The 25,578-nt window shown below is 40.3% G+C and overlaps 1 protein-coding gene across 4 annotated transcripts in view; it reads left to right on the plus strand.

The window, feature by feature from the left end:
- The window catches only part of ift122 (intraflagellar transport 122 homolog (Chlamydomonas)), a 166,783-nt gene that overhangs the window by 80,703 nt on the left and 60,502 nt on the right, over positions 1-25,578 (plus strand). For all 4 annotated transcript variants that reach the window (XM_072280751.1, XM_072280753.1, XM_072280750.1 and 1 more), the window contains 4 exons: positions 3,897-4,094; positions 18,101-18,241; positions 22,797-22,850; positions 24,610-24,771. In XM_072280751.1, the coding sequence (XP_072136852.1) occupies positions 3,897-4,094; positions 18,101-18,241; positions 22,797-22,850; positions 24,610-24,771 (555 nt within the window). The remainder of the gene's footprint in view (positions 1-3,896; positions 4,095-18,100; positions 18,242-22,796; positions 22,851-24,609; positions 24,772-25,578) is intronic.

Consider the following 25,578-nt stretch of genomic DNA (forward strand, 5'->3'; position numbering starts at 1 on the left):
GCCCTGTGCTGTCTTTCCGCTACCCCATTAGATTGTGGGTGGTAAGGGCAGGTGAAATGATCCTTACACTACGAGGCTTTTGTCAACTCATAACTTTACCTGTAAAGTGGGGAATGTTATCATAAACAAGAGAAATTCTGCAGATGCTGGAAATCAAGCAACACAAAATGCTGGAGAAACTCAGCAGGCTAGGCAGCATCTATGGAAAAGAGTAAACAGTCGACGTTTTGGGCCGAGACCCTTCAGGATAGCAATTCACAAATAGTGAATAATCAATTCACAAATTACACACAGTGATGTGACAAATACAACATAACACTTTTCAACCTGCCTGTTAATGGTGCTCCCTTCTCCAACACACAATAATCCAACCAGATGGGACAGTGCGTACCTGGTTCTGTTCATACTTATTATAGCAGGTAATGAATCACCAGTAATGGCTTTGCTTCTCCCATTCTAATCTTTACTTGTTTCTCCTAAAGTGCGATCCTTCTCTGCACAGTGGCCTTTGAAAATCAAGACTCTTTAGCTGATGAAAACCAGCCAGAGGAAGTGCAGTGTGAATAGACAGTAGGGTGCAAGGTCACAAGAAGGTTCCAGCAAGATTGTGCTGGTCGCTAGCACTATCTGTAGACAGTTCACAAAACTACAGTACTACTACTTTTAAGTGTACTTCTACTAATCTGCATGCAACTGGAGCCTGTAATTTACATTTTGATAATGTGTTTTTGGGCCGACTGAGCATTCTAGAGCTTTTGCTGTCTCAAAGGAAATTCAGCATGGATGAGAACGAGGTTGACAACACAGTTTGTGGCCTAATGGTAGAGTGCCGATCTTGCCAATTAAAGCATCGAGTAGGATTGAAATCATTGAGGACGAAAGCAGAAGCCAAGCTGTTGTTCAGCACCGTCTGCCCGAGTTTGACCAGTCTCCCTCTCCCTCTTGCTGCTGCCAGAGGAAGTTGCAGGAGTCTTGGGTGTTGGGCAAGGTTTGATTGGCGTGGCTTGTGGATTGGATTTTTAAAGGACTCTTTGGTTCATGTTGCATGTGTTTCTGGATACATTTTTTTTTGGATTGTTATTTTGTGTGGTTTTGATCAGGATGCTTCAATGTGAAGTGGCTCTGCAGCCTACAGTCAATGAATGACAGAGCTAAATTGAACTGAACTAAACTGAACATTCCTAGACCGTTTCAAGGACTCTTGCGGATTGATGTTTAAGATTCTGTGTGTTATTCACTTTTTTTTTTTGCCGTTTGCATGATTTATTCTCTTTTTTTTTGCACATTGAGTGATGTTTTCCTTGAATGGGTTCTATAGTGTTTCTTTGTTTTGTGGCCGCCGGCAGGAAGACTAATCTCAGGGTTGTATACTGCATACATACTGTGATATTAAATGTACTTTGAATCTTAAAGATTTTGGGGTTAGAGTCCATCTTATAGAAACATAGAAAACCTACAGCACAATACAGGCCCTTCAGCCCGCAAAGTTGTGCCGAATATGTCCCTACCTTAGAAATTACTAGACTTTCCCATAGCCCTCTACTTTTCTGAGCTCCATCTAACTATCCAAAAGTCTCTTAAAAGACCCTATCGTATCCGCCTTCACCACTGTTGCCGGCAGCCTATTCCACGCACTCACCATTCTCTGCATGAAAAAACTTAACCCTGACATCACCTTTGTACCTAACTCCCCAGCACCTTAAACCTGTGTCCTCTTGTGGCAGCCATTTCAGCCCTGGGAAAAAGCTTCTGACTATCCACAGGATCAATGCCTCTCATAATCTTATATACCTCTATCAGGTCACCTCTTATTCTCCGTCGCTCCAAGGAGAAAAGCCGAAGTTCACGCAACCTGTTTTCATAAGGTATGCTCCCCAATCCAGGCAACATCCTTGTAAATCTCCTCTGCATCCTTTCTATGGTTTCCACATCCTTCCTGTAGTGAGGCGACCAGAACTGAGCACAGTACTCCAGGTGGGGTCTGACCAGGGTCCTATATAGCAGCAACATTACCTCTCGGGTCCAAAATTCAATTCCACGATTGATGACAGCTAGTACACCGTATGCCTTCTTAACCACAGCATCAACCTGCACAGCTGCTTTGAGCATCTTGTGGACTCGGACCCCAAGATCCCTCTGATCCTCCACACTACTAAGAGTCTTACCATTAATACTATATTCTGCCATCATATTTGATCTACCAAAATGAACCACTTCACACTTATCTGGGTTATCTCACGACCAGACAATGTAACAGTTTCTTCCCCCAAGCCATCAGACTCCTCAATACCTAGTGCCTGTACTGGCACCAACCTACTACCCTCTACTGTGCCTATTGTCTTGTTTATTATTTATTGTAATGCCTGCACTGTTTTGTGCACTTTATGCAGTCCTGGGTAGGTCTGTAGTCTAGTGTAGTTTTTGTGTTGTTTTACATAGTTCAGTGTAGTTTTTGTATTGTTTCATATAGCACCATGGTCCTGGAAAACGTCTCATTTTTACTGTGTACTGTACCAGCAGTTATGGTCGAAATGACAATTAAAAAGTGATTTGACTGAACTCCATCTGCCACTTCTCAGCCCAGTTTTGCATCCTATCAATGTCCCGCTGTAACCTCTGACAGCCCTCCACCCTATCCACAACACCTCCAACCTTTGTGTCATCAGCAAACTTACTAACCCATCCCTTCACTTCCTCATCCAGGTCATTTATAAAAATCACAAAGAGTAAGGGTCCAAGAACAGATCCCCGAGGTCACCAACCTCCTTGCGGAATATGACTGTCCCATCTACAACCATCTGTGGGCAAGCCAGTTCTGGATCCACAAAGCAAAGTCCCCTTGGATCCCATGTCTCCTTACTTTCTCAATAAGCCTTGCATGGGGTACCTTATCAAATGCCTTGCTGAAATCCAAATACACTACATCTACTGCTCTTCCTTTATCAATGTGTTTAGTTACATCCTCAAAAAATTCAATCAGGCTCATAAGGCACGACCTGCCCTTGACAAAGCCATGCTGACTATTCCTAATCATATTATACTTCTTCAAATATTCATAAATCTTGCCTCTCAGGATCTTCTCCATCAACTTACCAACCACTGAGGTAAGACTCACTGGTCTATAATTTCCTGGGCTATCTCTACTCCCTTTCTTGAAAAAGTAACAACATCCACAACCCTCCAGTCCTCCGGAACCTCTCCTGTCCCCATTGATGATTCAAAGATCATCGCCGGAGGCTCAACAATCTCCTCACTCACCTCCCACAGTAGCCTGGGGTATATCTCATTCAACGGTGACTTATCCAACTTGCTTTCCAAAAGCTCCAGCACATCTTCTTCCTTAATATCTACATGCTCAAGCTTTTCAGTGTGCTGCAAGTCTGCATTGTAGAGGGAACAATTCTATAGTCTTGTAACAGTGGGATGCAACCTGTCCTTGAGCCAGGTGACAAAAATCACTGTCTTTTGAACAGAAACACCATGCAAAAGGCACCCGCCATTTAACAGCCGTGCAAGTGCGCGTGACTGATTCTAGTTAAAAACTTCGGCAGCAGTCTCCTGTCCCAATTAAGCCGCACAGTGTCCCAAAAGAAGGGAATCCCAGCTCTCTTCTTGATTAATTTTTGTTCTTTAAGAGTTGCCCCAATATGGGTAGCCACTTATGTGGGCGTAACTCTTAAAGAACAAAGATAAATCATCCTTTGTTTATTTGGGATACTATGCTGCTTAATTGGGCCAGGAGACTGTTGCTGAACAGCTTCTAACCATATCATCTTCAGTAATCTTCCTGATTTGTTTTTTCAGTGCCCAAGGCATTGTGTAATCATGTTGTAAATTGATATAATCTTAAAGCGATCATAATCATTTGAATATTAATTCTTCAATGTCATTTTTAGGAGCCAAATGCTAACAGTGTGGCCTGGAATACCCAATGTGAGAATATGCTTTGTTTCTCTGGCGGTGGATTTCTCAATATAAAAGCCAGTAATTTTCCAGTCCACCAACAGAAGCTCCAAGGTTTTGTGGTAGGGTACAATGGCTCCAAGATCTTCTGCCTCCATGTATATGCTATGTCTGCTGTTGAGGTCCCACAGGTATGGCTTCTCAGTTTGGCTGATTTATTGTCAAGAGCTAGTTATGATTTAAAAAAAAAACTAAAACATCTTTGAATCTGCTTGAATGAACAAAGTATGATAATGAGACTAAAGGAAACTCTGGATGTAGTTGATGATATCAACAGTTAATTTGGTTTCATCACCACCACAGTGAGGTAAAAATCACCATTCCAGGTGACTAAAGGCCACCAGCTAAGTCAAGGAAAGGAGGCTGGCACTTGCTTCAATTTAAGCAGAAAAAAGTGAGCAAAAATATTAGATTTTTTTTTAAGACTGGGGATGCTAATGGTTTGACAATGGTAAAAGCTGGATTCCAATCTATCAAAGCTTTCATGTTTTTCAGTGCTTTAAGTGTATAAGGCATTAGTGTAATGAGTCTTTTGGGGTCAACTTGCTAGTGATGCTTGAATCCCAGAAGTTCTGTTTGGGGTGGGAGTAAAAAAATAACCCAGTAGTGTTGACTGTTCGGTCGACGGAACTAGGTTAGGAAATTCACAACACAATTCGTAATTAATCGTTCACACTTTATTGTCTCTGCACAAACAACAACGAAACTATGTTGACCCTGGGCCAACAATTTAGAACAAGAATTCTACTGTTCCCTCTGTACCAATACTCACTCAGCACTTTTTCAATTTGTAACACCAAAATAGGGGGTCTCTGTTGGCCAGATGATCAATCCTTTCTTCTCCTAGACCCTAACATGGGGGTCCTTCCTTGTGATGGTAGGTCTCTTGATAGCATACTCGAAATGTCTACTTTTATATTCATTCCCTACCAATTCAAATATTGCATTCCAGTGTCATTGGCTATAGGTCATGTGTCTGACCTTTAACATCATTTTATTGGCTCTGCTCCAGGCCAGCATCCATTATTGTCCTCTTTCCAGCAAGTGACAGTCGGTAATTTATGGCTCTTTGTTCTCTTCGGTAACCAGCTCGAATCACTCCAGGCAGGCACCAACCCCAACATTCACAAACCTGCATGCTATATTGTATCAAGAAACACCTCACAACTAGCTGCTTTGGAAATGATCTCTAGTTCAGCAAATTACCTGAAATATAATTGTCTACTTTAAAACTTCAGTGATTTTAGGTGACACCACCACCATTGGTCTTGTTATTTTTCTGGCGCCAGACACTCGCCATAGACAGAGCTCCTTCAGCGAGACAGGGTGCATCCGGACCTAAGTCCTACGTCAAGGCAGAGTTGTCTTGGGTGGTAGAAGCTATATAATCGCTATTGGCTTTTCCTGATATTTAGTTAGGACCCAACCACCCCATACACCCCATAAAAATAATCAGACCAATGGTGGTGGTGTCACCTAAAATTACTGAAGTCTCTGGCAGCAGGGAGATGGATTCCAAGCTTTGGTGGAGGATTGTCTTTGTACAACAACAGCAAAGGTTGAGTGACGTCTAGTGTATGATTCCCAGTTGGGAACACCAGTGGAGGTGAAATGCTCTAGTTAGATGAGCACTGTGGCAACAGAAGGCAACAGCAAACCACTGTTGAAATTTCTCTCTAGTCAATCATGGAAAGAAACAAAAGAAGGAAACCAGACAACAGCGTGAATGGGGTTGATTCTAATCAACAGAACAACACCTTGCTCGGTAGGGGTAGTCATGGGCTGCAGGTGACATCAGACTGTCATCCAGAGACTGTAAGCAATAGGGAAAGGCTAGGAGTAGCAACATGGAACATCCGTACACTTTACCAGGAAGGAAAGTTGGACAACACATTAAATGGAATGAAAAGGTTGGAAGATGATAGCTTAGGCCTGTCAGAAATTAAATGGGCCGACAGTGGCAAATTCACTAAGAATAGTTCTCTGATAATGTATTCTGGAGGTCAACAGCATATGTATGGAGTTGGAATTATTTTAAACAAACAAGTATCTAAATGTCTTATGGGATATTGGGTGATATCTGACCGGCTGCTTTTAGTTAAATTAAAGGGTAAGCCTTTTAACATTAGCAGAATCCAAGTCTATGCGCCAACAAATGATGCAGATGAAGATGATCTCAACAAGTTTTATGAAGATCTCAACAGTGCTTATGAGCAATGTAAACCTCAGGATATAAAACTAGTCATGGGAGATTTTAACTCCAAAGTTGGACAGGAAAGGGTTGATCACATCATTGGACCTTTTGGATTAGGGGAGAAAAATGAAAATGGAGAAAGGTTTACTGATTGGTGTGTCAGAAACAACCAAGTGATCACTAGTACTTGGTATAAAAACCATCACATAGATTGTGTACTTGGATTAACCCTGGAGATAGAACAAGGAAACAAATTGATTTCATTACCATCAATGAACGCTTTAGAAATAATATCACAAATTCTAAAGCCTACCCAGGAGGAGACTGTGGTTCAGATCACCATGCAGTAATAGCTACCATTAAAACAAAATTAAAGAAACTGAAATGTGGAAAAAAAGAAAGTATATGTTGGGAGAACTTAGAAGAACACCTCAATGAAAATGAAACAACACCTATTTGGGACAGATTTAAATATGCTATACAACAATCAGCAGAGGAGATAATTCCAGTACGAGAAATCCAACACACCAACAAGGGGTGGATAACCCAAGAAATTTTAGATCTGATGGAACAAAAGGTTAGTGAAGAATAATGAAGTGCAATACAGAGAGCTAGACAGACAGACCAGACAATTGTGCAATATGGCAAAGGAAGAATGGCTGAATCAAAAATGCAATGAAGTGGAAGGCCATATTAATAACAGCAAAGAAACGCACAAGAAAATTAAGGAAATTACTGGAATTAAGAAAACCTCCTCTACAGCAGGGGTCCCCAACCGTTTTTGCACCGTGGACCGGTTTAATATTGATAATATTCTTGCAGACCGGATGACCTGGCGGGGGGGGGGGGGTTTAATCACGACCGTAATATAGAAACATAGAAACATAGAAAATAGGTGCAGGAGTAGGCCATTCGGCCCTTCGAGCCTGCACCGCCATTCATTATGATCATGGCTGATCATCCAACTCAGAACCCCGGCCCAGCCCTCCCTCCATACCCCCTGGCCCCCGTAGCCACAAGGGCCATATCTAACTCCCTCTTAAATATAGCCAATGAACTGACCTCAACTGTTTCTTGTGGCAGAGAATTCCACAGATTCACCACTCTCTGTGTGAAGAAGTTTTTCCTAATCTCGGTCCTAAAAGGCTTCCCGTTTATCCTCAAACTGTGGCCCCTCGTTCTGGACTTCCCCAACATCGGGAATAATCTTCCTGCATCTAGCCTGTCCAATCCCTTTAGGATCTTATACGTTTCAATCAGATCCCCCCTCAATCTTCTAAATTCCAATGAGTACAAGCCCAGTTCATCCAGTCTCTCTTCATATGAAAGTCCTGCCATCCCAGGAATCAATCTGGTGAACCTTCTTTGTACTCCCTCTATGGCAAGGATGTCTTTCCTCAGATTAGGGGACCAAAACTGCACACAATACTCCAGGTGTGGTCTCACCAAGGCCTTGTACAACTGCAGTAGTACCTCCCTGCTCCTGTACTCGAATCCTCTCGCTATAAGTGCCAGCATACCATTCGCCTTTTTCACCGCCTGCTGTACCTGCATGCCCACTTTCAATGACTGGTGTATAATGACACCCAGGTCTCGTTGCACCTCCTCTTTTCCTAATCAGCCACCATTCAGATAATAATCTGTTTTCCTATTTTTGCCACCAAAGTGGATAACCTCACATTTATCCACATTAAATTGCATCTGCCATGAACTATCACTTAGGTGATAAGTTAACTATAAGTCACTTATAAGTGGCTAATACACTTAATTTCGTTTCTAAAGAGGTTTATCTAACGAATTTAACATTAAACACACAGCGCATATTTTCCTCACATGAATATAGTGATAAATCAATTATAACAGTGGTCCCAAACCTCTGGGCCGTGAAGAATTGGCTGGAATGCACCCTGCACACCTTTAAGAAAAAAACCGAAATAAACAAGCTAATTGTTTAGGTGCTGCCTGGCACATAAATGTCGGCCCAGATCAGAGGCAACGCAATCGGCAATCACCTCTGATCTGGGCCGACATTTACGTGCTGGGCAGCACCTAATTAATTACCTTGATTATTTCAGCTTTTTTCTTAAAGATGTGCTGGGTGTGTTCTGGCTACCGCTGCATTCTTCGTGACCTGGAGGTTGGGGACCATAGAATTATAAGTCACTTATAAGTCAATAACATCATAACATTTTAAGTAACGTTTGGATATTAAACACACAGCGCATATTTTCCTCGTATGAACATATAAAATCATTGCAACACACCAATATCACAGAATCAGTGGGAGCCCTGGGCTTGTTTCCTTGCAACAAGATGGTCCCATTGAGGGGTGATGGGAGACTCGAAGGGGGTTCCTTATGTCCAGTCTATTCCGCAATTTAGTTTCCGTTGCATTCGTTGCAGAGAACTCCGCTTCGCAGCGATATGATGTTGGAAATGGAAGCAACGTTTTCAGTGCTTTCATGGCTATCTCAGGATATTCAGCCTTGACTTTGGTCCAGAATGCTGGCAGAGATGTTATGTCAAACATACTTTTCAGCCCACCGTCATTTGCAAGCTCGAGGAGTTGATCTTTTTCCCACGCTGACATGAATGATTCACCGGGGACATTCACAAATGGGTCACGGACCCAAGGCTTTGCACATCTTGGGTCACTGATGACCTCGTGTGCGTTCAAGTTCAACAGTGGACTTGACAGGGAATGAGGAAAGGTGTAGCTGACTCATATCATTTCATATCGCCAAATCATATAGTTTCCTCGTGGCTTTGTGGCCTGGTGGTTGGGGACCACTGCTCTACAGGATGCATAAGATCAGCGGATGGTTCTATACCCACAGATCCAGATAAGGTATGTGAGAGGTAAATTCAGTATATAGAGTAGCTTTTTGAAGATAATAGAGGGGAACCCCGAAATATTAAACACCCTAATTCTGGCCCACCTATTACCAAAGAAGAAATAACTAAAGCAATGAAAAGCATGAAACATAGTAAAGCCACTGGACCTGATGAAATTTCAGTGGAAATGATAGAAGCCCTAGAAGATCTGGGCATAGATATTCTTTTTGAACTGTTTAATGGCATATATGAGTCTGGTGTATTGCCTGACGTATCTCTTGAAATCAGTATTTATAACTCTGCCAAAAATTCTTGGAACTATTGACTGCGATAATTATAGAATAATCAGTCTTATGAGTCACATAATAAAGATTTTGTTGAGAATTGTTCTGCGTCGAATTAAAAACAAGTTAAGGCCAGAAATTTCTAAACTGCAATATGGGTTTATTGAGGATAGAGGAACTAGGAACACAATTTTCATACTATGAATGCTTTCAGAAAGGGCAATTGAATATCAAAATGATGTCTTATGTTTTATTGATTTCACTAAAGCATTCGACAATTGGAGGTGTTAACAGACAAAGTAGTACAAGCAAGATTTGGTCTAACCATCAACTGTTTATATATATATATATATATATATATATATATATATAAAAAAAAAACAAACAAACAAACAAACCACGAAATGTATGGTAATATCAAAACAGCAGGATACTCCCAACTGCCAATTGTACGTCGGTAACCAAGAGATGGAACGAAAGACCAGCTTTAATTACCTTGGTAGTTTTATATCACAAGATGCTGGAAGTAAAGTAGAAATAAAAAGAAAAATTGCCATTGCCAGAACCAACTTCCCAAAAATGAAACCCATTTTTACCAACAGACACATTTCTATGACAACAAGGCTTAGGCTACTAAAATGTTACATCTGGTTAATCTTGCTGTATGCTTCTGAAACATGGACTATAACACCAGAACTCCAAAGAAACTTAGAAGCAACAAAAATGTGGTTTCTTAGAAGAATGCTGAAAATATCATATAGAGATAGGGTAAATAATGAGACAGTACTCCAACGTGCCCATACAAAAAGATCTTTAATGAGAACATTAAATGAGAGGAAACTTAAATTCCTGGGCCATGTCATTAGAAAGGGAGAAATAGAATGCCTGGGAAACGCAGTAGAGGAGGGCAAAGAAGAAAATATATGGACACTGAAAGAACTAACAGATCTAGCTGTGCAAGATATTATTGACGCTGTGAGGGATCGTCCGATGTGGAGAGCCATGATTGCCCAAGCGTGTAACGCACAAGGCACATGGAGAGAGAGAAAGACTTTAAAACACAGAAAGCAAAGCAACTTTATCTCACAAAATGGATGACATAAAACAGTTCCACAAAATGGCAGCCTCCATCTCCAAGCACGTCAGGAACAAAGACAAGTGATCTGTCTGCTTCCTCTGTCCTTGACCGATTTGAGTTTGATGTTTTCTTCCATATTTTAAATCCGCCATGGCCAACAGTATTAAGTGCCCTCACATATAGATCTGAAGTTGATTATCAAGGTATAGCCGCAGAACATTAGAGATGCCAGGAAGGATAGTTGAATGCTCCCCTTGCGGGGTGTGGGAAGGCAAGGAGACCTCCGATGTTCCTAATGACTTCACTTGTGAGAAGTGCATCCAGCTGCAGCTTCTAACGTTCCACATTAAGAAGTTGGAGCTGGACCTGGATGAACTTTGGATCATTTAGGAGGCTGAAAGGGTGATACATAAGACAAGTAGAGAGGTAGTTACACTCAAAGAGCAGAACACAGGAGCTTGAGTGACTGTCAGGAGGGGGAAAGGGGTTAAACAGCCAGTGCAGAGTACCCCTGTGGCCATCCCCTGAACAACAGATATATCATTTTGGATACTGTTATACTGTTAGTGGGGATAACCTAGCAGAGGAAAGTCACAATGGTCAGGTCTCTGGCACTGAGTCTGGCTCTGTGATTCAGAAGGGAAGTGGGGAGCAGAGGTGAGCTGTGATGATAGAGGAATTGTTAGGCAGGGGAAGAGAAAAGAAAATCTGTGAGCAAGAATGAGATTCTTGGGTGACAAAGTCTAGGGCATCTTGGATATACTCAGCATTCTTAAGTTGGAGGGTGAACAGCCAGAGGTCGCGGTCCATGTTGGTACCAATGACATGGGTGGGAAGAGTGACAAGCTTCTGCAAAGTGAATTCAGGGAGTTAGGTGCTAACTTAAAGGGCAGGAGCTCTAAGATGGTGATCTCTGGATTGCTACCTGTGCCACGTGCTAGTGAGGCCAGAAGTAGAAAGATCATACAGTTTAACACATGGCTCGGGAGTTGGTGTAGGAGGGACGGCATAAGATTTTTGGGTCATTAGGCTCTCTTCGAGAGAAGCTGTGATCTGTATAGAAGTGATGGTTTGCACCTAAACTGGAGGGAGACTAATATCATAAGACAAAGGAGCAGAAGTTGGCCATTTGGCCCATTGAGTCTGCTCCGCCATTTTATCATGAGCTGATCCATTCTCCCATTTAGTCCCACTCCCCCGCCTTCTCACCATAATCTTTGATGCCCTGGCTACTCGGATACCTATCAATCCCTGCCTTAAATACACCCAATGAGTTGGCCTCCACTGCTGCCTGTGGCAACAAATTCCATAGATTCACCACCCTCTGGCCAAAAAAATTTCTTTGCATCTCTGTTCTGAATGGGCGCCCTTCAATCCTTAAGTCATGCCCTCTCTTACCAGACTCCCCCATCATGGGAAACAACTTTGCCACATCCACTCTGTCCATGCCTTTCAATATTCGAAATGTTTCTATGAGGTCTCCCCTCATTCTTCAAAACTCCGAGGACTACAGTCCAAGAGCCGACAAACGTTCCTCATATGTTAACCCTCTCATTCCTGGAATCATTCTAGTGAATCTTCTGTACTCTCTCCAGCATCAGCACATCCTTTCTTAAATAAGGAGACTAAAACTGCCCACAGTGCTCCAAGTGAGGTCTCACCAGTGCCTTATAGAGCCTCAACATCACATCCCTGCTCCTATACTTTATTCCTCTAGAAATGAATGCCAACATTGCATTCACCGCCTTCCATCCTAGCAGGAAGGTTTGCTAGTGCTGCACTGGGGGGTTGGGGGGGGTGTTAAACTAGAGTTGCAGGAGGATGGAGAGCAGAATTCCAGTACAGGTAGTGGAAAAGTTGTGGAGACATGTTGTTATGACCTCAGACAAAGTCAGGAATCAAAAGGTTGAGCATTTTGCGACTAATGTCTTGAGCTGCATATATTTGAGCGCAAGAATTATCATAGGAATGGCAGATGCTCAGGGCATGGATCAACACATAGAATTATGACTGTAGCCATTAATGGGACTTGGTTGCAGGAGGGGCAGGACTGGCAGCTCAATATTCTGGCATTCCATTGTTTTAGTTGTGACAGAGTGGGAGGAATTAAAGGGTGAGGGGTAGTGTTACGAGTCAGGAAAAATTTCACGCTGTGTTTTATCAGAACAGACTGGAGAACTTGGTAGTGAGGCTTTATGGACGGAACTGAGAAATAAGAAAGGCATGACCATGTTAATATTATAGATAACCCAACAGTCCACGGGAATTAGAGGAATAAATCTGTAGAGAGATCGCTGACTGCTGCAAGAAACATACGGTTGGTACAGTAGATTTTAACTTTCCATGTAATGACTGGGACTCCCATACTGTAAAGGACTAGATGGGATAGAATTTGTCAATTGTGTTCTGAAAAATTTCTTTAATCAGTACATAAGTTCCAACGAGAGAGTTTATGATACTTGGTCTCCTATTAGGGAATGAAGCAGGTTAGATAACAGGAACTTGTGTATGGGAGCACTTTGCATCTAGTGATCATAATGCCATTAGTTTCCAAATAAATATGGAAAAAAGATAGGTCTGGTCTATGGGTTGAGATGCTAAATTGGAGAAAGAGCAATTTTGATGGTATCAGAAAGGATCTGGCTAGTATGGATTCGAGCAGGCTGTTTTCTGGCATATGATGTGGGAAGTGTAATGTAGAATAAAAATATTTGAGAATAGAAAATTTGAAAAAGCGAACTGCTGCCAAATGTGTATCATGATATAAGCTGGTCCATGAAGGAGACTTATTTTAAGAATTATTCAGATCTGTCTATATTAGAAAATTATAGAAATATACAATATCCCTTTTGGTACACCTTGTTTTTGCCGACTATGATGCCTATGTGAGTGTAGATTGCCTACATAAGACATAAATCATAAAATTATATAATCTAAATACCTGTCCTTTTAAATGACTTTATTATATCCAACTTCAACATCTAACATCTTCTTTGCTGCCACCCTGAATTTCATCATTGCGATCCAGTCATCACTACCAAAGCTTTCCCTCCTCATCTTAAACCTGTGCTCTCTGGTTTTTTGGCTAGTCCCTATCCTATCTATGCAAATTTCACATCACATGCTGGTGACAATAAATCTGATTCTGATTCATAATCTTGGAAGCCTTTTTTAAGATCATTTTACATCCTCCTAGTTCCATTAGCAATAAGTAGTCCATCCAATTTTTCCTTATTTCCAATTTGTGCCCTCATTCCTATTAAATCTCTTCTGATCTCTCATTATTGCTATATTATCCTCGATGTCACATGTGGTGACCAGAGCTGTACACATTACTCAAATTCATGTTTTCTACAAGTGCAACATAATGTTTCAACGCTTAGACTCAATGTCTCTGCCTAGAACGCAAGTATGCCAGATGCCTTCTTTATCACTCTATCCCCTTGTGATGCACTTTCAGTCAACTTTGGAAGCTAAAATTAGATTGGGCCCTTGTGCAATATACAGACAGTAGGAAAGACCTCAAGCAGAAAAGCCAGAAGGAAATATGCTGGGTGAGCAGAGTCAAAGATAATTGCAAAATGTTTTATATTTACATAATGCAAAAGAGGATAGCTAAGAGGGTAAGACCGCTCAAGGATAAATGAGGTAATTTGTGCTTAGAGTCAGAGCAAGTGGCAAGTATCTTGTGTCGTTATTTGCTGAAGATAAGGATCTAAAGGGCAGTAAAGGCAAAGTGGGAATGGGATATTTTCATATTAAGAGGGAGATGGTGCTGGAGTTTCTAAAAAGCATTAAGATATGTATCTTGGGCATAATGGCATATATCACAGAATATTGAAACGAGTGAGGAGATTGCTGGCGCTCGACAAGGATCTTTGTATCCTCAGTAGCAATAGGCAAAGTCTCAGAGGACCGAAGAGCAGCAAATGTGTGCCTTCATTCAAGAAGGGAAATGGGAAAAATCCAGGTAACTGTAGGCTAGTGAATCTCGCGTCAGTGGAAAGGAAGCTGTTGGAGAAGATACTTGAGTGGTAGGATTTGTACACTTTTAGAATGTCAAGGTCCGTTTAGGGGCAGCCAGCATGGCTTTTGTGAGGGGCAGGTCATGTCTTACAAACCTTATTGAATTTTTTGAATAGGTGACAAAGGAGGTTGATGAGGGTAAGGCAGTGAACATTATCTACAAGGACTTTAGTTTTAGCATTTGATAAGGTTCTTCATGTTTGGCTGATCCAGAAAATAAAAATGCATGGGATCCAGGGTATATTATAAGTTTGGATTTGGAACCATCTTGCCCAAAATAAGGGTAAAATGATGTTATTTTTGGCTAGAGATCAGTGACCACTGCAAAGATTGGTACCAGGACCTCTGATGTTAGTGATAGAGTACTTATAAGAAGTATTCACCGCCCTTAGAAGTTTTCATGTTTTATTGTTTTACAACATTGAATCACAGTGTATTTAATTTGGCTTTTTTGACACTAATCAACAGAAAATACTCTTTCATGTCAAAATGAAAACAAATTTCTACAAATTGGTCTAAATTTATTATAATTATTAAACACAAATAATTGACTGCATAATTACTCACCCTTTCAAATCAGTATTTAGTAGATGTACCTTTGGCAGCAATTGCAGCACTGAATCTGTGTGGATAGGTCTCTATCAGTTTTGCACATCCAGACACTGCAATTTTTCCCCAATCTTTATGAAACTGCTCAAGCTCTGTCAAATCGCATGGGGATAGTGAGTGAACAGCTCTTTTCAAGTCCAGCCACAAAATCTCAGTTGGATTGAGGTCCAGACTGTGACTTGGCCGCTTCAGGACATTAACTTAGTTGTCTTTTCTTTCTTTTTAAATCTTTTTATTGAATAAGTATACAAAGGGTAAACCATAGAGGCACTAATACACTGTTAGAAATTACAGGAGATATTAATACAGAAGAAAAAATTGATACAAACAGTGCAATTTAAACATAAAATAATATGGTAAAATAATAGTGTACTAATTTTTATAGGAAAAGGAAAAAACCCCCAAAAAAAACCCACTGTGCAACTAAACTAAAAGCAAAGCAATGGGCTAACTTGGAAACAAGTAGAGTTAAAGAACTTAAAATCACGTCCTCAAACCCGACCTCCATTAAAAACGGTTTTAAAAAAAAAAGGCAAGAAGGGAATATAAATATGGAACAAAAGAGAAAAAAATTACATTAAATGAAAATATTGAATAAAAGATCTCCAGGTCTGTTCAAATTTAAGTGAGGAATCATAAAGATTACTTCTAATTTTCTCCAAATTCAAGCATAATATCATCTGGGAAAACCAAAAAAGGGTAGTTGGAGCATTAGGCTCTTTCCAATGTTGTAAGATACATCTTTTCACCATTAAAGTAAGAAGTGCAATCATTCTACGGGCTGAAGGGGAAAGATTACTGGAAATTTTAGGTAATCCAAAGATAGCAGTAATAGGATGAGGAGAGATATCTATATTCAATACCTTTGAGATAATATTAAAAATGTCTCTCCAAAAAGTTTCCAGAGTAGGAAAAGACCAAAACATATGAGTTAAAGAGGCTATCTGCCCCGGACATCTATCACAAAAAGGATTAATATGAGAATAAAAACGAGCTAATTTACCTTTGGACATACGTGCTCTATGAACAACTTTAAATTGAATTAGGGAATGTTTAGCACAGATAGAGGAGGTATTGACTAATTGTAAAATCTGCCCCCAGTCATCCACGGAAATAATAGAACCCAATTCTTGTTCCCAATCTGACCTAATCTTATCGAATGGAGCTTTCCTAAGTTTCATAATAATATTATAAATAATAGCCGTTACACCTTTCTGACATGGGTTAAGGTTAATTATAGTATCTAAAATATATGTAGGAGGTAACGTCGGAAAGGAAGAAAGTATAGTACTTAGGAAATTTCTAACTTGAAGATATCTAAAAAAAAAAATGTATTCTTGGTAAATTATATTTATTAGATAATTGTTCAAAAGACATAAGGGAACCATCTAAAAATAAATCCAAAAACCGTGAAATACCCTTAGTCTTCCAAATTTGAAATGCACGATCTGTGAAAGAAGGAGGAAAAAAAAATATGTTACCTAAAATAGGGATCGCTAGCCCAAATTGGTTGAGATCAAAAAGTTTTCTGAATTGAAACCAAATACACAAGGTATATTTAACTATCGGGTTAGAGACCAGTTTGAGGCGTTTCAAATCAAAAGGAAGAGAGGAACCTAAAATAGAGCCAAGTGCATAGCCCTGAGCAGATTGTAATTCCAGTACTACCCATTTAGGAATGGATAGTGTATCTTGGTCAAGTAACCAAAATTTCATATGTCGAATATTGATTGCCCAATAATAGAATCTAAAGTTAGGTAATGCTAGACCTCCATCTCTCTTGGCTTTCTGTAAATGTATTTTGCCCAATCTCGGGTTTTTATTTTGCCAAATAAATGAAGAAATTTTAGAGTCGACTTTATCAAAAAAAAGATTTTGGAACAAAAATCGGTAATGCCTGAAATATATATAAAAATTTTGGCAGAATAAACATCTTAACTGCATTAATACGACCAGTCAAAGTTAAATATAATGGAAACCATTTAGATGAAAGTTGAGTAATATGATCAATTAAGGGTAAAAAATTAGTCTTAAATAAATCTTTGTATTTACAAGTAATTTTAATCCCAAGATATGAGAAATAATTATTAATCAATTTAAACGGGAAGTTATGATACAAGGGAAGTTGTTTATTAATCGGAAAAAGTTCACTCTTACTAAGATTTAATTTATAACCTGAAAAAAGACTAAAACTTAGTTGTCTTTAAGCCATTCCTGTGTAGCTTTGGCTTTATGCTTGGGGTCCTTATCTTGCTGGAAAACAAATCTTCTACCAAGTCGCTGTTCTCTTGTAGACTGCATCAGGTTTTCCTCCAGGATTTCCCTGTATTTTTCTGCATTCATTTACCCTCTACCTTCACAAGCCGACCTGCTTACGCCAAACATGGCATTTAGTCTGATGGTCAAAAAGCTCAATTTTAGTTTAATCAGGCTGTAGAACCTTCTTCCAGCTGACTTAAGAGACTCCGACATGCCTCCTCCAAACTCTAGCCGAGATTTCGTGAGTTTTTTTTTTCAACAGTGTTTCAACAGCTCTTTGCCACTCTGCCATAAAGCTGTGACTGGTGAAGCACCCAGGCAACAGTTGTATGTGCAGTCTACAATTTTCTTGTATCCTTCTCTTGACTTGTGCTTTTCAATAACCTTATCGTGGAGTTGCTTGGAATGTTTTTTGTCTTCATGGTGTAGTTTTTACCAGGATACTGACTCACCGGCAATTGGACCTTCGAGATACAGGTGTATTTTTACTACAGTCGAAACACCTTGACTGCACACCGGTTTAACTAGTTATGTGACTTCTCCATTTAACTAATTATGTGACTTCTAAAACCAAGGGCTGCAGCAGTGATTTGGTGTGTCATATTAGAGGGTGAATACTTATGCGATCAGTTATTTTGTATTTGTCATTAATTTAGAGCACTTAGACACAAAAGAGTCTTTCTGTTGATCTGTGTCAAAAAAGCCAAATTAAATCCACTGTGATTCAATGTTGTAAAACAATAAAACATGAAAATTTCCAAGGGTGGTGAATACTTTTTATAGGTGCTGTATATACCTATGACAATACGCTACTATTTGGACTAATAAGGAAATCTCTTCTTTTTAAACAAGTCTGCACCCATGTATCAGTACTTGGAAAAGAAGATGTACAAGGAAGCCTACCAGATCGCTTGCTTAGGAGTTACAGAGAATGATTGGAGAGACCTGGCAATGGAGGCCTTGGAAGGAATGGACTTTGAAACTGCTAAAAAAGTATGTGACTGATGAGATACTTAATGCACAAAAATATGTGGAGGTGCATATACAACATTTAATTGGTACATCTGAGCAGAGACAATTCCATTTCTGGATAGTTAACAAATGAATGCGGCACACTTCCAATTATTGTCTCTGATTTTCTAGTTAGTTCATTTATTTTTTATATTATGATAGCCTATCAGTAATAAAGTGCCGCAAAGTCAGGACAGTTGAGATTTTTAAAGGTAGAAGAAGAGGAGTATGCTTCATGATTAACTCATCGCGGTACTCAGACATGATGGTTCGGTTTCAGTCCTGCTCACCTGACCTAGAGTATCTACCGGACAAGTGTTGTCCATTTAATCTGCCAAGGGAGTTTTACGCAGTCATGTTGGTAGTGTCTTTGTGGCCACTGTCATGCGGGGGCTGGAGGAGCTTAGCGCTGTGATCAGCAGTCACAAAGCAACGCACCCTGATGCCTTCCCCTTCATTGCAAGGGATTTCAACCAGGCCAATTTGAAGGGGTCTTCAGTATGCCACAAGTATATCACCTGTGGAACCAGAGAAGCTAACGTACTTGACCACTTATACTAACATCTGAAATAGTGTCTGCTCACTGATGATCAACACTGGCACACCTCAAGGATGCATGTTTAGCTATAACTGCTCTGCTGTATATTCACACCCTATAATGTCTGGCTAGGTATAGCTCAAACACCATCTATAAATTCGCCAATGGCACAGCATAATTTACATATTACTATTTAACTATTTATGGTGTTATTACTATTTATTATTTATGGTGCAACTGTAACGAAAACCAATTTCCCCCGGGATCAATAAAGTATGACTATGACTATTGTTGGGAGAACTTCAGATGGTGACAAGGAGACATACAAGTGAGATAGATCAGCTAGTTGAGTGGTGTCACAACAGAAACCTTACACTCAACATCAGTAAGACCAGGGAATTGTGGAATTCAGGGAGGGGAGTCGAGGAAACTTACACCAGTCCTCATCAAGGAGTCAGCAATAGAAAGGGTGAGCAGTTTTAAGTTCTTAGATGTCAGCATCTCTAAAGATCTATCCTGGGCCCAACAGGTTGATGCAATTCAAAAGTAAGCATAAAGCCATAAGATATAGGAGTAGAATTTGGCCCATCAAGCCTGCTTCGCCATTTAATTATGGCTGATCCAATTTTTCTCTCAGCCCCGATCTACTGCCTTCTCCCCATTTCCCTTCATGCCCTGATCTATCAAGAATATATCAGCCTCTGTCTTAAATATACATAAAGACTTTGCCTCCATAGCTGCCTGTGGCAACAAATTCCACAGATTCACCACTCTTTGGTTAAAGAAATTTCTTCTCATCTCTGTTCTAGAAGAACACTCCTCTCTTCTGAGTCTGTGTCCTCTGGTCTTAGGTTCTCCCACCATAGGAAACATCCTCCCCACAACCACTCTGTCTAGGCCATTCACCATTTGATAGGTTGCTATTAGGTCACCCCTCATTCTTCTCTGTATTCTAGTGAACATAGGCCCACAGCCATCAAACACTCTTTATGTGACAAGCCATTCAATCCTGAAATGATTTTCATGAACCTCCTTAGAACCCTCTCCAGTTTTAGCACATCCTTTCCAATATAAGCCACCCAAACCTGTTCACAACACTCCAAGTGAGGCCTCACCAATGCCTTATAAAGTCTCAACATTACATCCTTGTTTTTATATTCTAGTCCTCTTGAAATAAATGCTAACATCGCATTGGCCTTCCTTACTACAGACTCAGCCTGCAAATTAACCTAAGTCCCTCTGCGCCTCAATTTTTTCGTATTTTCTCTCCATTTAGAAAATAGTCAACCTTTTTATTTCTTCTACCAAAGTGCATGACCATACACTTCCTGACACTGTATTCCATCTGCCATTTCTTTTCCCATTCTCCTAATCTGTCTTAAGTCCTTTAGTAGCCCTCTACCTCCTCAAAACTATCTGCCCTTCCACCTACCTTCATATTGTCTGCAAATTTTGCAACAAAGCCATCAATTTCATCATCTAAATCATTGACAAATAACTTAAAAAGAATTGGTCCTAACACAGACCCCTGTGGAACACCACTAGTCATAGGAACTATATTTCATTGAGTTTGAGGAGTCTTGATATATAAGACACTCGCAAATCTCTATGGATGTACCGTGGAGAGCATTCAAACTGGTTTCATCACTGTCTAGTATGGAGGGGTCACTGCACTGGATCAGAAGAATCTGCAGAAAGATGAAAAACTCAGCCTGCTTCATCATGGGCACTAGCCTCCCCAGCATTGAGGACATTTTCGGAAGGTGATACTTCAAAAAGGAAGCATCCATCATTAAGGACCCCCATCACCCAGAACATGCTGTCTTCTCATTGCTACCTTCAAGGAGGAGGTACAGAAACCTAAGACACACACAACATTTTAAGAACAGCTTCTTCCCCACAGACGTCAGATTTCTGATTGGATAGTAAATTCCTGTACACTACCTATTTTTTATTATTTTGCTCTCTTTGTGCACTACTTATAATATTACAGAAAAATTATAAATTAAATATGTTGCAATGTACTGCTGCAAAACAACAAATTTCACAACATATGTTAGTAATATTAAATCTGATTCTGACAAAGTAACCAGTCAAATATGAAATTGTGGTACTGTTCGTTAGGCCATTCTTATTCAGATTTTCAGAGCACTTTTACATGGGATTCTTGTTTGTCAGTCTTCACGATAATTTGTATCGTCTCTTACCTAGAGTTAATCCTTGCTGCTTATGATGAGGTTTCCTTCAGCAAAATCAAGGTGACCCCCAAGCTTCTAGATGTCTGCTACTTTAATTCTCCATTGAACTCTCAATCCAAGTGGATACAGCCTGACCTGCGGAGTATTTCCAGAAATTTCACATTTTATTTTAGATTTCCTGTATCTGCAGTTTTACAATTTTTTTCTCTCACTTTGACCTCTAAATTATTACAAGAAGTGCTGGAGATAAAAAAGCTATCTGACAGCACACTGAAGTAAAAAAAATGAGTTAATATTTCAGGTTGATGACCTTTCATCAGACTTAGGAATGAAAGAAAACGGACTTTTTTTTTTTAAGTTGCTATGGTCGGAAAGAGCAAAGAGAAAGAAGGAAATGTCTGCAATAATTTACAGCCAAGATTATACAGGTGACACAGTGCTCCACTTAATCAGACTGTATAGTAACCATCAATTCCTGTGCAAGCCCATATTTCTTTTATTCTGCCAGACCATTCCTGGATAAACAATCATTCAGTGGGAAATCACCACTAGGGCTGTAAGAAACATTGGCACCATCTCATTCTGTATGAAATGCCACACCTGCAGAAGATAATTTCAGTTTATGATCGTATGGGTGGGTGGGTGGGGGTGGAGGGGGGGGGGGAACCAAAATTGCTGACTTGGTAAGGACTTAGTGTGTAAAGTGTGGGTGGCGAAGAGATATTATTGTAATTAAGGGATAAGAAATTAGTGCCAGGGACTGAAAGTCTGAACAAATCACAGCAGGAACAAATGACTCAGTGGAATGATTCTTCCATTTCTTAGCATATAATCTATTAACAATTATACTGATGACAGTGCAACGCTTGATATGATACTATATCAGAGGGAGATTGGCTGAGTGTTGCCATAACAACAAACTCTTACTCAATGTCAGCAAGACATTATTGACTTCAGGAGAAGGAAACCAGAGACCCATGAGCCACTGCTCATTGGAGGATCAAAGGTGGAGGGGGTCAGTAACTCTAAATCCCTCGGTGTTATTATTTCCGAGGACCTGTCCTAGGCCCAGCACGTGAGCAATTAGAAAGAAAGCACAGCAGCACCTCTACTTACTCAGGAGTTTGTGAAGATTTGGCATTACATCTAAAACTTGGACAAATTTCTATAGATGTGTACTGGAGAGTATATCAACTGGCTGCATCATGGCCTGGTGTGGAATCACCAATGCCCTTAAATGGAAAATCCTACAAAAAGTAGTGGATACAGCCCAGTCCTTCATGGCTAAAACCTTCCTTACCATCAAGCACACTTATATAAACCATTGTCACAGGCAGCAGCATCCATCATCAGGGGCCCCCACCACCCAGGTCATGCTCTCTTCTCAAAGTCACCATCAAGGAGAAGGCACAGGACCCTTGGGACTGATAACACCAGGTTCAGGAATAATTATTACCCCTCAACCATCTGGCGCTTGAACCAAAGGGGATAACTTCACTCACTTCATGCCCCATCGTTGAAATGTTCTTTCTTTCTTTCTTTTCCTTTCTGTCTGTGGCTTTCTTTCTGTCTTTCTTTGCACAGTTGTTGTCTTTTGCACACTAGTTAAATGCCCATGTTGGTGCACTCTTTCATTGATTCTGTTATGGTTATTATTCTATTCTGGATTTATTGATTATGCCTGCAAGAAAATGAATCTCTGGGTTGTATATGGTGACATATGTACTTTGATAATAAATTTAATTTGAAGTTTAATGGAATTGTGTCCATATTTTAATTTAATGTTTTTATTTATCGACAGGCTTTTGTTCGAGTGCGAGACCTCCGATATCTAGAACTAATTAACAGCATAGAAGTAAGGGTGTCATCTTTTAAATTACTTAGTTGTCTCAATATTGTTGGGATATATTATTCTGTGTTTGTTAATACAAAATATGGGGGCCAAGTTGTTGTCCCAGAATAATTCAAAATGATGCTCTGAGGCCTGATTCACCGTTCTTAAAATTGAATTATAACCAAGATGATGGTCTAGTTAGATCAGAAAGAGTAGATCAAAATATTCAGGACATTGTAATCTTTCCCCACCCTTTTCCATTGAATTTGTCATGGAATATAAGTATGGTCATTTTTCAGTTAAGCCCATCACCCCTACTGGGGCTTAGGCAGTGCTGACAGCAGTTCGCAAAAGTCTTCTATTCCAGGTCAGTCTTCCAAGTTGTCCCCAGTTGTAGCCCATCCTCAAAGATTCTTCCTCTCCCAGGGACAGGATTTCTGAGCCTCTGTTGGCATTTCTGTAGCTCTGGGTTTTTATTGGGTGGGGTTGCTAACTCCATGTCCAACCCTCCTTTTGCAGCCAGGCTTGGGACTTTTCATGGCAGAGTTAGTATGAGGTCAGCAGCCATCAAAAGTACCCATGGAGCTCTGTTACGTCCCAGGTACTCTCCAAACAGTTCACATTCAATATTTTGTGGTGAATCCTACTCTTATAATAGACTAACATGATGTCTGGAAATTATTAATTCTTGGAATTTCTAAGTATGCTGTTATGCTGTAGGATATTGGGTTTTGTGAGAGTGTAGTGCATAGCTAGCGATCTGTGGGAGGGATAACTTCAGATTCATGGTGATAATTGATCAGTCTTTGGCAAGAACATCCTGTTCAGAATGTCTACGTTCCTGTAATATTCTGTGAAGGACAGTATAAAGCTAATTAGGCCAGAATTTGCCAATTAAGAAATAGATGCAGGGAGTACAGAACAAGAGAGAATTAGAAACAATACAGACACGTGGAATTATATAATGATTACAATCGTCTGTAACGGTTAGAATGTATACGTACAATCTGCTGACAAGTCTGGTGAGCACTGGTACATTGAGCCACATGGGCAGAGAACTACAAACTGTAGATGTGGTTTAAAAAAAGATGCTTAATGTTCCTGGGGAAGCTATCCTGGAGAACAAGACGGAGATATATAGGAAGAGTTTTGGTTGACTAAAATGTAAAAGACCAATTTAAAATATCCTGGAGACGTCAAAATGAGATTTCTTTATTGAAGGTAAACAATAAGACTTTGTTAATTCTACTTTGTGTCACTGATCTTTGGAAAAGGAAACAGAGCATGGTAGTACAAGGGCAGCATGGTAGCATAGTGTTTAGCACAACACTTTACAGTTTCAGTGACCTGGATTCAATTTCTGCCACCGCCTGAAAGGAGTTTGTACATTTTTCCCCATGACAGCTCTGATTTCCTCTGGTTGCCCCGTTTCCTGCCACAGTCCAAAGACATACCAGTTGGTAGGTTAATTGGTCATTGTAACTTGTCCTGTGATTAGGCTAAGGTTAAGTCGAGGGTCACTGAAATGCCATCATTTCTAGTTTATATGTTGAGATGCATGCATTCATACACTTCATGTTCTCTCCTTTGTGAAGGTAATGAGTGATTGAGTGGTACTTTTCAGAACATGAAAGGCATTGGAATGGTTTACAAGAATTCAAAGATAGACGAAAAAGGTGTCTTGTAATGTTCCCCTTCAGTATGGTTGACTGGGAATCAAATTTACTGTGTAATCTACATTTGTGTTTAAGTTATTCCATGCAATTTTCTTTCCCCTCAGGAGCGTAAAAAGCATGGTGAGAATGATAATGAGCTGTTTTTAGCAGATGTGCATGCCTACCAGGCCAAGTTTCATGAGGCTGCCAAATTATACAAGAAAACAGGAAATAATAGTCGAGCCCTAAACATGTACACGGATCTTCGGATGTTTGACAATGCCAAGGTACTGTGCTGTGAATAATATATCGGGGTGAAAGTTGCACTTTGCAGTTACTCCTACGGCCTTTAATGACCCTTTTTGTCTTCTCACATGATCCTTTTTGTATCACATGTTTTTAACTCACTTATTCCGCTGCTTTTTAAGTGACTGCAGCGATAAGCAGAGTACTGTTCAGTGAAAAGCTTGTATTATCAAGCTTTGTTGGTCTAGACTGATGAGAGGGGTGAAAGTGGACTCAGCTAACTTGGAATGAAAATTTCAAGTTATGGAATAGCAGAGTGCAAAGTGATGGCGCAAGATGAGGTTGGACTACCTTCTGATGTGTTGCTGTGCAGAGATCTTGTCACATCTGAGATGAAGGGAAGGAAAGCAGGACTTATAATCGCATGGGGAGGGGCAGTCATCAAATAAATTTTACATGTTTTACATTCTGTTTGAGAATGAGGATGTGATCGCTAGTACATCTGGTTCTCAGTTAGTAACATAGAGCATAGAACATAGAACAGAACAGCACTGTACAGGCCTTTGGGCCCCACAATATTGTGCCGACCCTTAAATCCTACTTCCCATATAACCCCCCCCCCACCTTGAATTCCTCCATATACCTGTCTAGTAGTCTCTTAAATTTCACTAGTGTATCTGCCTCCACCACTGACTCAGGCAGTGCATTCCACGCACCAACCACTCCCTAAGTAAAAACCCTTCCTCTAACATTCCCCTTGAACTTCCCACCCCTTACCTTAAAGCCATATCCTCTTGTATTGAGCAGTGGTGCCCTGGGGAAGAGGCACTGGCTGTCCACTCTATCTA

The sequence above is a fragment of the Mobula birostris genome, chromosome 16 (genome assembly GCF_030028105.1).
Source record: "Mobula birostris isolate sMobBir1 chromosome 16, sMobBir1.hap1, whole genome shotgun sequence".
Taxonomy (NCBI): Eukaryota; Metazoa; Chordata; class Chondrichthyes; order Myliobatiformes; family Myliobatidae; genus Mobula; species Mobula birostris.